This window comes from Aulostomus chinensis, chromosome 8, assembly GCF_037954235.1.
Source record: "Aulostomus chinensis isolate RoL2024-O1b breed Wild chromosome 8, RoL_Achi_v1.0, whole genome shotgun sequence".
NCBI classification, from domain to species: Eukaryota; Metazoa; Chordata; class Actinopteri; order Syngnathiformes; family Aulostomidae; genus Aulostomus; species Aulostomus chinensis.
Genome location: NC_141327.1, coordinates 22320687 through 22332173, shown reverse-complemented (window position 1 = coordinate 22332173; position 11487 = coordinate 22320687). Strand labels below are relative to the sequence as shown.

The following is an 11487-nucleotide window of genomic DNA, read 5'->3' as shown; positions in this document are numbered from 1 at the left end:
TGGGCAAAACAAACCTTTGATTCAGAGTATTTGCGGCGTAATTGAGAGCAAAAGTAGTTTCTGGAGATAAATTGACCATTGTAATGATTTAGCTTTGTCAATTGACCGTAGGTGATCGATGAATATATCTTTTTAAAAACTCATCATGTTTTATATTGTGTTTTTTGTTTTTTTTTTCCCCTGTCTGTTAAGGAAACAAGTTTGAGAACTGAGTGCCCCGTCTCTTGGAGCGAGATCAAATGAATGATGAATGATTCACAATTAGTGCATTGTTCACTGCTGATACAGATCGGGGTCATGTTCATACTGGCTTACCAACCAATATTTCATCAAACCCACTTGATTTTTGTTCCTTGGTTGATTTTTTTTTTTTTTTTCCTTTTGTCAATTTTTTTTTTATCAAGGAAAGTAACATCATGTGACCTTGTCATACAGACGCAGCCACCTGGTTGTTGGCAGTTTCTGTAGCACTTCTTTCCTCACAGCTGAATATTAATTGTCACATTTGAATGTCTTGGGTGTCTTTTAGTAACTCCATTATGTATTTCAAAGTAGAATATTGATTAACAACCCTCATTTTGTGACAGTGATAGTAATACTGGTGGATGATGATCAGTTAAGTATGTTCTCCTTCACATGTATGACCTGTAGAGGTCGGAGGCGGCACAGACATGCGAGGGCTCATCAGGAGGATCAGACAACACAGAACTCCTCCAGGTGGGACTCATCGCTCCACGCTGTAGCTCTTCAGACTGTACCATCGAGAGAGAGAGAGAGAGAGAGAGAGAGAGAGATTTGACTTGTAAACATGTGAACGTGTTGAACTGTAAGACTGACGTTGCTCTGTAGTTTTCACATTGTCAAAACAAAACATCCTAAGAAAGAAAAGACATTGAAATACTCCCAGACACTCTGAGTCCCAAATCATAGAATACTGTTTTCAAGTATCATAACTTTATTAAGACAGTACTTCTAGATATGCTGTGTTTCATTTATGGGTTTGCTTTGGAGTCGGTTCATAACAAACATGCAGTGTATTCTCAGTCTTGTTCCTATAACTTTATTGAGAAACATGTTTTTTTTGTTGTTGTTGACGTGTTTAGCGAGTGTTGTGTGTTGTTGGTTCCAGGAGCTGGAGACTTTGAGGAGTCAGGTCCAGGCCCAGTCAGCTGACATCAGCCAGCTGAAGACAGAGAATCAAGACCTGATCAGAAGAGCCGAGGTAAAATCATGGAAATATGACACCAGTGTGGTATGAATATCACATTGCACTTCAAATATTGACCTGTCTTTGGTTGCTCAGTCTCAAGGCGCAGCTCCCAGCACAGACAGCTCATCAGACACGGCCAAGATAGCAGAACTAGAGGGTAGACTTGCAGCACAGACATCTGAGACAGAGAAACTAGAGGTGTGTGAATTATCTGTCGTGTCCGTTAATTTCGATACAACACCCTCCCAGACGCCATCTCCTTCTCACTCATCTCCTTCAACTCCTCGTGTTCAGGAGGAGGTGAAAGGCCGGAGGGAGGGCCGGGCAGAGCTGGAACAACAGCTGGCTTCAGCTACCAGCACGGTTGCTATCCTGAAGACGGAGAAAGCAAAGCTGCAAACGGAGGTTCAGGAGTCCAAGAAGGAACAGGACGACCTGCTGATGCTGCTGGCAGACCAGGACCAGAAGATCCACAACCTCAAACAGAGACTCAAAGACCTGGGAGAGATGGTAACACTTCACCTAGTCTGGGTTTGCTTGAAATAAGTGACCTCTTTGGTTGAACTCGGGAGCTGATCAAATTCTTCTCAGTCTATTAAACTGACTTTTGGTTGGGGAAGCTCCAAATGGGGTTTCTCAGTCCTTCATGCTAGCTGTTAGCAGCTGCATTTTAACACTTACATAACCGCTTTGTGTTTTAACGTGTTCAAGTGATTAAATATCACAGCCAGACTGAATGGCAGATAATCAACAAAAACACACTTTGCATCCTCCAGTGATGAGAGCACTTTAATGAAAACCTCTCTTTTTGCCGCCATCAGCTAATTAACGGTCAAAACGTCCAACAGACCAAACAGAAATGGGCTTTGTTGTCACTCTGCATGCGTTTGTTTTTTGTTATCAAGACAATCAAAAGGTGCTAATGGACATTGTTGTTAGACTGTTGGGTGTCCTTGACTGTTTGAATCACTCTTAAGTCCCCGCTAGCTTGTGCTGGTAGCTGTGTCGTGCCGTACGCTTTACACTCAAGCAGCTTTTCCCAAACTTAAGAATCCTGCGGCTCACCCACACCTCTGATCATCACAGGAAACTAAGATGAAGAAGCATTTCCCTTCAGCCTTCTAAACCAAACAGTTCTATGTGATGGAAAGGCTGTTCGTAATCCATCCGCACGCATGCGCGCACACACACACACACACACACACGCACACACGCACACATCAATTTTTGAGTCAATAAAATGTTAGACATTAAGTGTAAAAGTCAAATGACGAAGCTGTTGGACTCATCGGGGCTTTGGGAATCGCTGCACTAGAGGAAGAACTGCAACGGTCTCCACACCGCTCAGCCGTCTTTCGTCTGTTTGCTTTAGTTAGACTGTGACCCTCTCCTTCCAGGTGGAAGATGAAGACGACCTCGACGCCAGGGACCAAACAGACGAGGACGAGGATGAAGACGAAGATGAGGAGGACTAGAAAACACTGACAGAGGGGAACTCGCGGGAGGAACTGGACTAATATTTGAGGAGGTTTCTCTCTCCAGCTGCCACACTGTCTACAGTTTCACCATCACATGTTCATGCTGAGGATTTTTTCATCCAGAATTTGGTTCGTCTTTCTTTCCACTAATACACCAAAAAGATTTAAACATGTCATGGCGTTCATCTCCGCTATTTTTCACCATCATTTGGGATGGATTTTACAGTCTTGTGTTTCTCGTGTTGTCATTAGAGTTCATGGTTAAAAGAAAAAAAAAAAAAAAAAAAAGAAAAGACGCTAGATTCCTTTTAACACACAAGTTTAAAAAAACCCAACAAAAAGTAGCATAAATGCAACTGGAAGCAGATTTTTAGATTCTTCTTTTCATCACAAACAAGCTGGTGAGCCGGTCAGGACCCTCAACGATGCACCCGAGTCTTCTCACCCTCGAATCGCCCGGCAACACGTCACTGTGCCATCATTGAATTGATCTCTCCAGTCAGTCAGTGTTCCAGTACCTCAGTAACACTCACCACCTAATCGCTCTACGATATGCTGCAAAACACTGACAGAAAACATGTAAAGACAAAAAAGATATTTTTGCAACTTTTTGTCCAGTACTGGCATCCAGCTTCTGTATGATATTGTGTAACTTATCAATTTATGAGCCACATTGAATGAAAAAGAAAATATATATCGGTCTGTATGCCTGTATGGAGGAATAATTGTAGATAAATTAAATTTTACTAAATCAACACTCAGACTTTTTGCATTTATTTGTGTGTAGTTCTCTGTCTGATTGTTGGTCAGGTTCCTTCAAAAATATATGTTTTTGTTTTGACAAAATCTGATAAAACTTTTAAATATTTATAACATTTTTGGTCGTGTTGTGTTCCAACACGGGGTGATAGAGTTGTAGCATGCACACGGAAAATTAGTACACAAATGCAAACTTTAAATGAAACCCAAAAGGCCCTGATTTATTTTGATACGTTATTAAATAGTATTTTTCGACCAGCAGATTGAATTCCTATGTTTGTTTTTTTTTGTTTATTTGTTTGTTTGCTTTCTTGAAAATGAAAATGTTTTCTGGGCCATGTCCTTTTTTTTTTTTTTCCCCTCCCAATCAAAATGATTTGCCGTCACAGTTTCCCTGATCTTCTGCGGAGCTTTTTGATTTCTGCTTTTGCCCGAGCGGAGGCGGAGCCAGAAAACCCACAACTGTGTTTACCATGACACTGTTTGTGTTTGTCTTACAAGATTCCTGGAGTCAGTCAGCTTGTACAAGCAGTTCAGCTATTCAGCTCCAGAGCTTCTGTCTGATGAGGACGCTGATAACGTAGTTCACACTTGGCTCTGGTAACCCCCCCCCCCCCCCCCAAAAAAATGCCTGCAAGCGGTTTGTGTTCCATGACTGTGTGTGGCCCTTCCCAGCTGTGGAGACACACTTGGCTCTCCCTCAGCCAGGAGTGGGTCGTTACTCAACTGATCCGACTGTGACGGAGTGTCACTAAATGGCTGATTATATTTTTATAACACTTTTTTAAAATTCTTAATTCACTCACTTAAAAATTCTTAATTCACTTAATTCTTATTATTATCTTAAGAAATAAGGTGACGAATGGGAAAGCAAGACGCTTCAACGCCCCAAACAGCCGAACTGTTTTGTCTTTTCAACTGTAAAGATGACATGTACCCTTTTAAGGTCATTTAATTTTGTCCTCCCTCCATGAGAAAAACCTTTATTTTTCCTTCACTGGGGTGTTTGAGCTTCTCTCTGCAGTTTTCATCTTCGTCTTCTGAAGGGAGAACGATTCACTGTACCTCTGCAGGGTTTTGTGATGTTGCAATTCTTTTCGGAGACAATTTTCACCGCAGTCAACATGGGTGAGAAGAAATTAGCAGAAGAGGCAACATTTCCACCTGATGGAGGGGAAGATCTGGAGATTTGATCGGCCTCCTGCTTTTTTTGTGTGTGTGTGCGCGCGCGTGTGTGTGTGTTTGTGTGTGTGTGTGTGTGTGTGTGTGTCCATGACAAGAATGAACTTTCACACTTAATAATGATGCTTTATTAGTCTAGACATTTAGATCTTCAGCGGGAAAAAGTGACATCAGATTCCTGAATGACTTGGTGCCTCGACCAGTGTTACAGGACCCTGAATCTGAAGCAACCAAAGCCCAACCAGCCATCATCTGTAGTTTTATTTATTCTTGTTTTTCCTGCTGTATGAAGATGTTACCAGTGAAACGGGATTAATTAATTCATACCAGTTTCGTAAACTTCAGGCAAGAGTGGAATGTTTATCTGTCACAATGTTTAAGGCAGATTTTGGGTAATTGTGTTGACCGTGCAGTGAACGGTTTACTCTCTTGTAGTACTTGAAAAGCAACACTAGAGGGCAGCAAACATCCTCAAATAAAGAAACGCAGTAGAATAAAAAACATTTTTATCCGTTGAAAACACCTTTATGACCATCTCATGTACTATAAATATGTTTTCCTGGTTTTAGTTGAACATTCGAGCTTCACTGTGTAGAATAACGTGCTGACACTGGAAGACGGTTCTCACATTCATTGGTTAAAGTGAACATTTTTACTGCACTCAGTGCACCTCTGATTTCTAAAGGTTTGATTTGTGACATCACAAATGTTTTTTTGACGCTGGGTCTGTTCTAGTATTTACACGTATGTAATAAAGAACTTGACGACTGGGGTGCAGAATGCACCTTAAAGAGTAGCTGGAGACATCTTGTGTCCAGTGGTTTAACAAGTGAAAATAATATTTGTATATCCAGGAAATCTGGAATTTTCAGCGAGGGCGTAGAGGAAGGTGGCATTTTGATAGAAATGATGTTATATCCTTTTCCCCATGTGAAAACATGTCAGACATTTTTCTTATATTCTTCTTCGTGTATTCTTCTTCATATCTGTGTATGTGTGGTGGAGATTTGAAAAACACAAGTCAGTAGCCAATGATAGTCAATTAGAAGTTGACAAGCTATATTATTTTTTCAAATATGAGACTGGTTCTTGCCTACTTCTTCATTTAGTCACGGTTCCACCTGGTGTGATGTCACTGAGTCAGCCTGGTGAGATTTATCATTATACAGCACACACACACACACACACACACACACACACACACACACACACACACACACACACACACGACCATCAGAGAATGTATACAAATACAATGGTGTGTATTGTCCCTTCAGGGTCCAACAACATTTACATGTGCCTGACATTTGTCCCCAGACCTGTGGGCTTCTGCTGACGCCTCCCCCGCCGTCTCTACTCTGAATTACGTCTCACACGCTCCAAGTACATGCGGCTTCATTATCATCTGCTTGTTGTGAGAAACAATCACACTGCTTCTTTGGGTTTATTGCGTGTCCATCGGACTTTCCACAGTCGTATCTACTGAAATAAAACAGTTTGGTTCTCAAGATGTTTCTCCAGACTCAGTGTACACAGTAAAGTTTTTTTTTTTATCATGGAGTAAAAACATACATTGATAAAACTCCTACTCTCGCAGTATTTAAGGAACTCAATATTTTATTTATTTTTTTGTATATAGCAAATTGTGTCTGAGATATATTTTGCAATGTGACGGATATACTTAAAAAAAATCTTAACAAACTGTCCACTGAGAAATAAGAAATAAGAATATAGTTATTTGCCTGTTGTATAGTTGTAACTCCACAAAGAACAACATGCTTTATGTGTGCTTATGTGATGACGTGAAATACAATGAAATGTATTAAAAGTTAAATAAAAAAAAATGAATATCTAGAGCAGGAACAACACCAATACAGCTCCTATTGCTACTTCTAAGCTTAATAATGAATAAAACAAAATATATGTTCTATTTCGTACTAAACCAAGTCTGAGGCTGCCTCCCCTGCGGCTAACCAAGTTAGTTTGAATCAACCTGAGTGGTCGAGGCCTCGCCCCTCCCTCCCTACTCCTCCCTCCTCCCCCTCGGCTCATCCTGAGCTCCCGTCTCTCCTCCTCATCCTCTGGCTCTTGTTTTTCTTTTTTCCTTTTTTTTTCCTCTCTCCATGGTGTCGTCGGGTTCACGTCTGTCTGGGAGCTCCTCGGTGGGACTCTCAAGGTCGAGTCATGCAGACGCCGAAGTGACCACCATGCAGCAGCAGCAGCAGCAGCGGGAGCAGCAGCAGCACACACCGGGGTTGTAACGCTCCTCCACCAGCTCCACTCCACCGACTCCTCCTCAGGGAGAGGAGGGAGGGGGAAAACCACCGCCACCTGCCGCCGCATCTCGCACCATATGACCGTCTCAAAGGTGAGTTCCCCTCATGTTCGCTCCGGCGGTGTTGCGCTGCTCTCCTGCCGTGTTCCGGGCGTGTTTGCAGCGCTGCATCACAACCGGACCATCCGTGAGAGCTGTGGCAGGGTGGCAGCGGCGTGTGTCCGAGCTGCAGCTCTGCCATGCGGCTTCAGACCCTCTGAGTCACCCGGGACAAAACACGGCTCGAGTTTCCACATGACGGAAGGTTGTAGTGGAGCCTTACGTGGAGTTTCTGTCGTTGCACACACACTTCTGAGTCTCATACATTTGAAAATGTACCATTTATTTAACCAGGAAGTCAATTCCAGGTCAACATGGCCCATCATAACCTGTTTACAAAGGTTCACACGCCAGTATAGAGAGAAGTAGTTGAAAGTACCAGCTACGGTAACTAGGATGGTGGCCTTTTATTTCTTTTCTTTAGCTAATTACCAAGTTCAGTATTACTTGTATTAAGCAAGTTTATGTCATACTGATTTCTTTTTTAAAAACGTTTGATCAAAGCCCATACACCCGATATTGATTGCATATATTTATTGAATCGTTTTCACAATATCTGTTGTTAAAGAGGAAGAGACTGGGACTGATGTTCATGTATGAATGCATGACCATTGACATGCTGACTTAATGCATCTCCAATATTTCGAGTTAAGGAACAGCACTGGCACGCTTCTGTTGGTATCAGAGCTTTGAACTCTGCCAGAGACCAAATCACTAAGCTGTAAAGTGTTAGGAAAGCTGAAAATTTAATCCAAATATTATCAAAATGGTAATATGGCCAAGTGCATCATGCAGATCCCGTGAGCTGTTTTTTTTTTTTTAATCCGCCTGTGAAAATGAAATGCAAAACAAAAAGTGTAGGTGTCACATCGCTATTTGTTAAAAAAAAGAAACCACAACGAAAAACCTGCAACCTGATCGTTCCACTCGTCCTTCTTCTCTATTCTGAAGGTTCTTCTGGAGAACAGGAGGAAGACCTGATCCAGAATCCTTATCTGATCCATGTAAACATCCTCAGTGAGATCAAAAACCGGTTGCGAGGACATGAATGCGCAATGTGCAATTTTTTTGAAAAGTAGTAGTTTTTCCCTCTCCTGCACATGCAACAAGCTTCTGGTCGTGTTGTCAGGCGGAACCGAGAAATTGAATCAACACAATGAAGTCGGTTCATCTACAGAAAAGTGCGATCAGGGACCTGAAGTAGCCGGGGAGTGAGAGCTGCACGCTGGGACTGACTGGGTTTGTTTAGACCTCAAAACAAAAGTTGAACTGGAATGAGCAGCATCTGCATGAAACTGTGTAAAACTACACAAGTACCGATGAATAGATGTGGTGATGTCCCAATTATCTGATGATGATGACTCATCACATCACGCGTCCCCACATGTAAGACATCAGCACCAGTTTGCTCATACGTGTTAAAAGCCGTCACGTTGAGATGTTAATCGACGAATGGAAAGTGATGAAACTGATTATTAGGGAAGTTGCAAATTGATTTCTTTTCCACCTTTTTTTTAAATTGACGAATAATTTTCACCAACACAACTCTTTTGTCTCCTCTTGTGGATCGTTTCAGGGTTTTTTTGATTTTCTTTCGATGAGGAACAATTATTTCGACGGGAACGACGATGCATGATCGCTGATTTATCCCCCCCACACACACACACACACACACACACACATTCAATGGACAATAAAACAAAGTTGGGATTACAGGAAGTGCTGATGAAAAGACGCATTAGTGCTGGTTTCATTCATTTTTCCCATTAGCACCAGTATCCTCAGATACATCCTGGATCTTTAACCCTGTCAGCTGAACACTACTGTAAAGTCTGCAAACACTCTCAGTTGTCAGTGAGGTCTATTATTCGGGCCCTGCGGGCGGCTGCTCCCTGTCCGGCCGCCGGTTCACCAGATGGTTCGCGTCTATTGTTTGTCTCACTCTTGTCTGCGTGGACGTAAACAAACTTAAGACAAAAGAAAAAGCAGTTTGAGAGCTCGGAGTGTAATGACCCGGGTCTAATGTTCACCACATGTAAGGGAGGGGGGGGGGGGGTCCAGGACGTGGTCCTTCACTCCCAGAGGGGCGTGACCTGCCCCCGCTGACGGCATCGTCCAGAAAGGAATGGATTGTGTTGTTTGAATTCAATGAAACGCCACTAAAGAAGTCATTGAAGTTGGGTTTTTTTTTTAGGAGAAACTATTGATAAATCGATGTGATTTTGGCACATATCTTCTCCGTCTTGTTTTTTAATTAATCATCAATCGCACTGAATCAAGCTTCAACTAAATGAACCAGTTCATTCAAACCTGGATTAAGGAGAGCCAGTTTGTAGAATTAGGAGGGATTATTGGTAGAAAGGCAATATCATTTTCACATCTTAGTATCTTAGTATGTGATGGCCTTAAACTAAAAGTCACGTTGTCGTGAACTTAGAATGAGGCCTTCAGTGGAGACGCCGCAGAGCGAGCGATGCTGGTAGTTGTGTGGCGTGTGGAGGTGTCACATGCCAGCTCTGGATCCGCCTGTCATCCACCTCATGGCAAACAGTTGCCAAAAGCAGCGTTAGACTAATGAGTTTGCTGCAGCTTCCCCCGACTGTGGCAAACCGCGGACTTCCAGCCAAGAATAAACTTCATCTCTAGGTGGCTTCAAATCATCATGTTTGTTTGTTTTTTTTGGGGGGGGGAGGAGTCTCTGGTGTGTGAAGGCACTTCACTCCGTTGTGTTTAACTCTACTTTGTCTCTGGTGAAATCTGCGGTGCACCGTCATGTTGGGTCATAAAAAGCAACTTTGTGTCTGTGGTGTTTGGACTTATCGCCTGTCAACACGCATACCTGGCATTCTCCTGCCCCTGCAGTCTGTGGACTGAGCAGTTTTGGACGTGGAGAAGCTGTCTTCTTGAGAATCTCGTACGCCGAGACTCTTTTGTTTTTTTTCTTCCGAGTGCTGAACTGTGAAAGGACAGATCTTGTCATCAAAACGGAGCAGGTTTCTAGGCCGATACTGTCGGCAGGTATCAAAGTCCTGCTGCTGAAATAACAGCTGGGAGTGAAGGTGTGCAAATATGCCCCTGGATCTAAAGTCCTGATCTGCAGAAATCCCCCTCTGGGCGACACGTCTCTTACACATATCTGTTGTGCAATGATGGCGATGGCTCACTAGCTGGAGGTAAAACCTGTACTCGCTGTGGCCCGATAACTTGAAAAGCCTATCAATGGAGATACAACTGTGCAAAGTGACTCGGTAAAAGGAGTTGTGACAGAGCAGGAATAGTCAACGGGAGAAAAAAAACAAAACAACTCAAAAAATGTTTGGAAATCGTTGTTGAACGTCAGCAAAAAAGGCCTAAAACATCTCCAGTTTTAAGCTTCTCAAATGTGATGTCAGTCAAACACCTGTCACTCATCATTGTGTTGCTCTGAATATTCAGTTTTCGATTAACTAAAGCTATTTTATTTACAGTTGAATTTACTTGTGCAGCGCTGGTTGTTCTTTGGGTTCTGACTTGCCTCTGACATCACTACCTCATCTCTGACTTTGACCTCTGACTTTGATCTCAGACGTTCTAGCTGTCATCTCGGTCAGTGCAGATCCCTGGTTCTGTCAGCCCTTCATCTTTGATGTCTGACCGCTTTGCTCACAGACGGCATCAAAGCTACCTAGAATCTCGTCTGTCATCTCAGTGGCTGTCATCTCAGTGGCTGTCATCTCAGTGGCTGTGTCATCCCGGACCGTTTCGTCGACAAACATAGCGCTGCTTCCTCTGCCTGCCAGGTTTGCCTTTGCTGAAGAATTCAATTGTTGATTTAATCAGCCAAATAAAAGACAAACATACCGATATTTCGTTCAATTATAGAAAGGTTCTCTTCAATTAAACTTAATAATGGTGACTGCAGAATAATGTAGGCTCTGAGGTGGGAATTCTGACTGACGGTGGAAGTTTGATCTTTTATATTTTCCGCTTGTCCCGTTGCGTCGTGATTGAATGTCATCTTTAAAAATCTCATGATAATTTTAATGATTTTTTTTTTTTTTTTAATGTCTTTCATCCCATTTCATGTGCTCCAGCTGCCAAACTGAATCAAGCAAATCCACCATATTGGAGCGCACAGGCTTTAGGAAACAATCTGCTGGTGGATGTTCAGGATCATTACTGTACTCGTCCCAACAATGGTTTGGAAATCCTAAAATGCTCTTATGTAACCCGAGAGGCGGCACGTGACGGTGGAACCTCTCCATTGTTATCACACACACTTTCCCCTCACTAAGCAGCTCCTGCTGTGTCTTGTCACTGCAGGGCGGATCCATCAATGATTTTTGAAACAAAAAAGACCCGCTCGCACCTCTACTCTTTGCTGTTACATCACCGTCAGTCACATCCGTCTCGGCGGGCTGGCCCGCACGTTCCTGACATGACAGCTGCGCGACTGTTGGCGGATTATCTGGTGCTGCTCCCACGTGGGGCACTCGGGGAGGAGA

At 42.9% G+C, this 11487-nt stretch overlaps 2 protein-coding genes across 3 annotated transcripts in view; both read left to right on the top strand.

Moving 5' to 3' along the window:
* Positions 1-2998, top strand: part of uso1 (USO1 vesicle transport factor) — a 17580-nt gene extending 14582 nt beyond the window's left edge. For both annotated transcript variants that reach the window (XM_086211712.1, XM_086211711.1), the window contains 5 exons: positions 652-717; positions 1130-1222; positions 1304-1408; positions 1505-1720; positions 2608-2998. In XM_086211712.1, the coding sequence (XP_086067838.1) occupies positions 652-717; positions 1130-1222; positions 1304-1408; positions 1505-1720; positions 2608-2685 (558 nt within the window). In that variant the 3' untranslated portion in view covers positions 2686-2998. The remainder of the gene's footprint in view (positions 1-651; positions 718-1129; positions 1223-1303; positions 1409-1504; positions 1721-2607) is intronic.
* Positions 2999-6679: 3681 nt separating this feature from the next.
* coro2aa (coronin 2Aa) overlaps positions 6680-11487 on the top strand; it is a 34401-nt gene continuing 29593 nt past the window's right edge. The window contains exon 1 of the mRNA XM_086211705.1: positions 6680-6997. Within this exon, the coding sequence (XP_086067831.1) occupies positions 6983-6997 (15 nt within the window). The 5' untranslated portion in view covers positions 6680-6982. The remainder of the gene's footprint in view (positions 6998-11487) is intronic.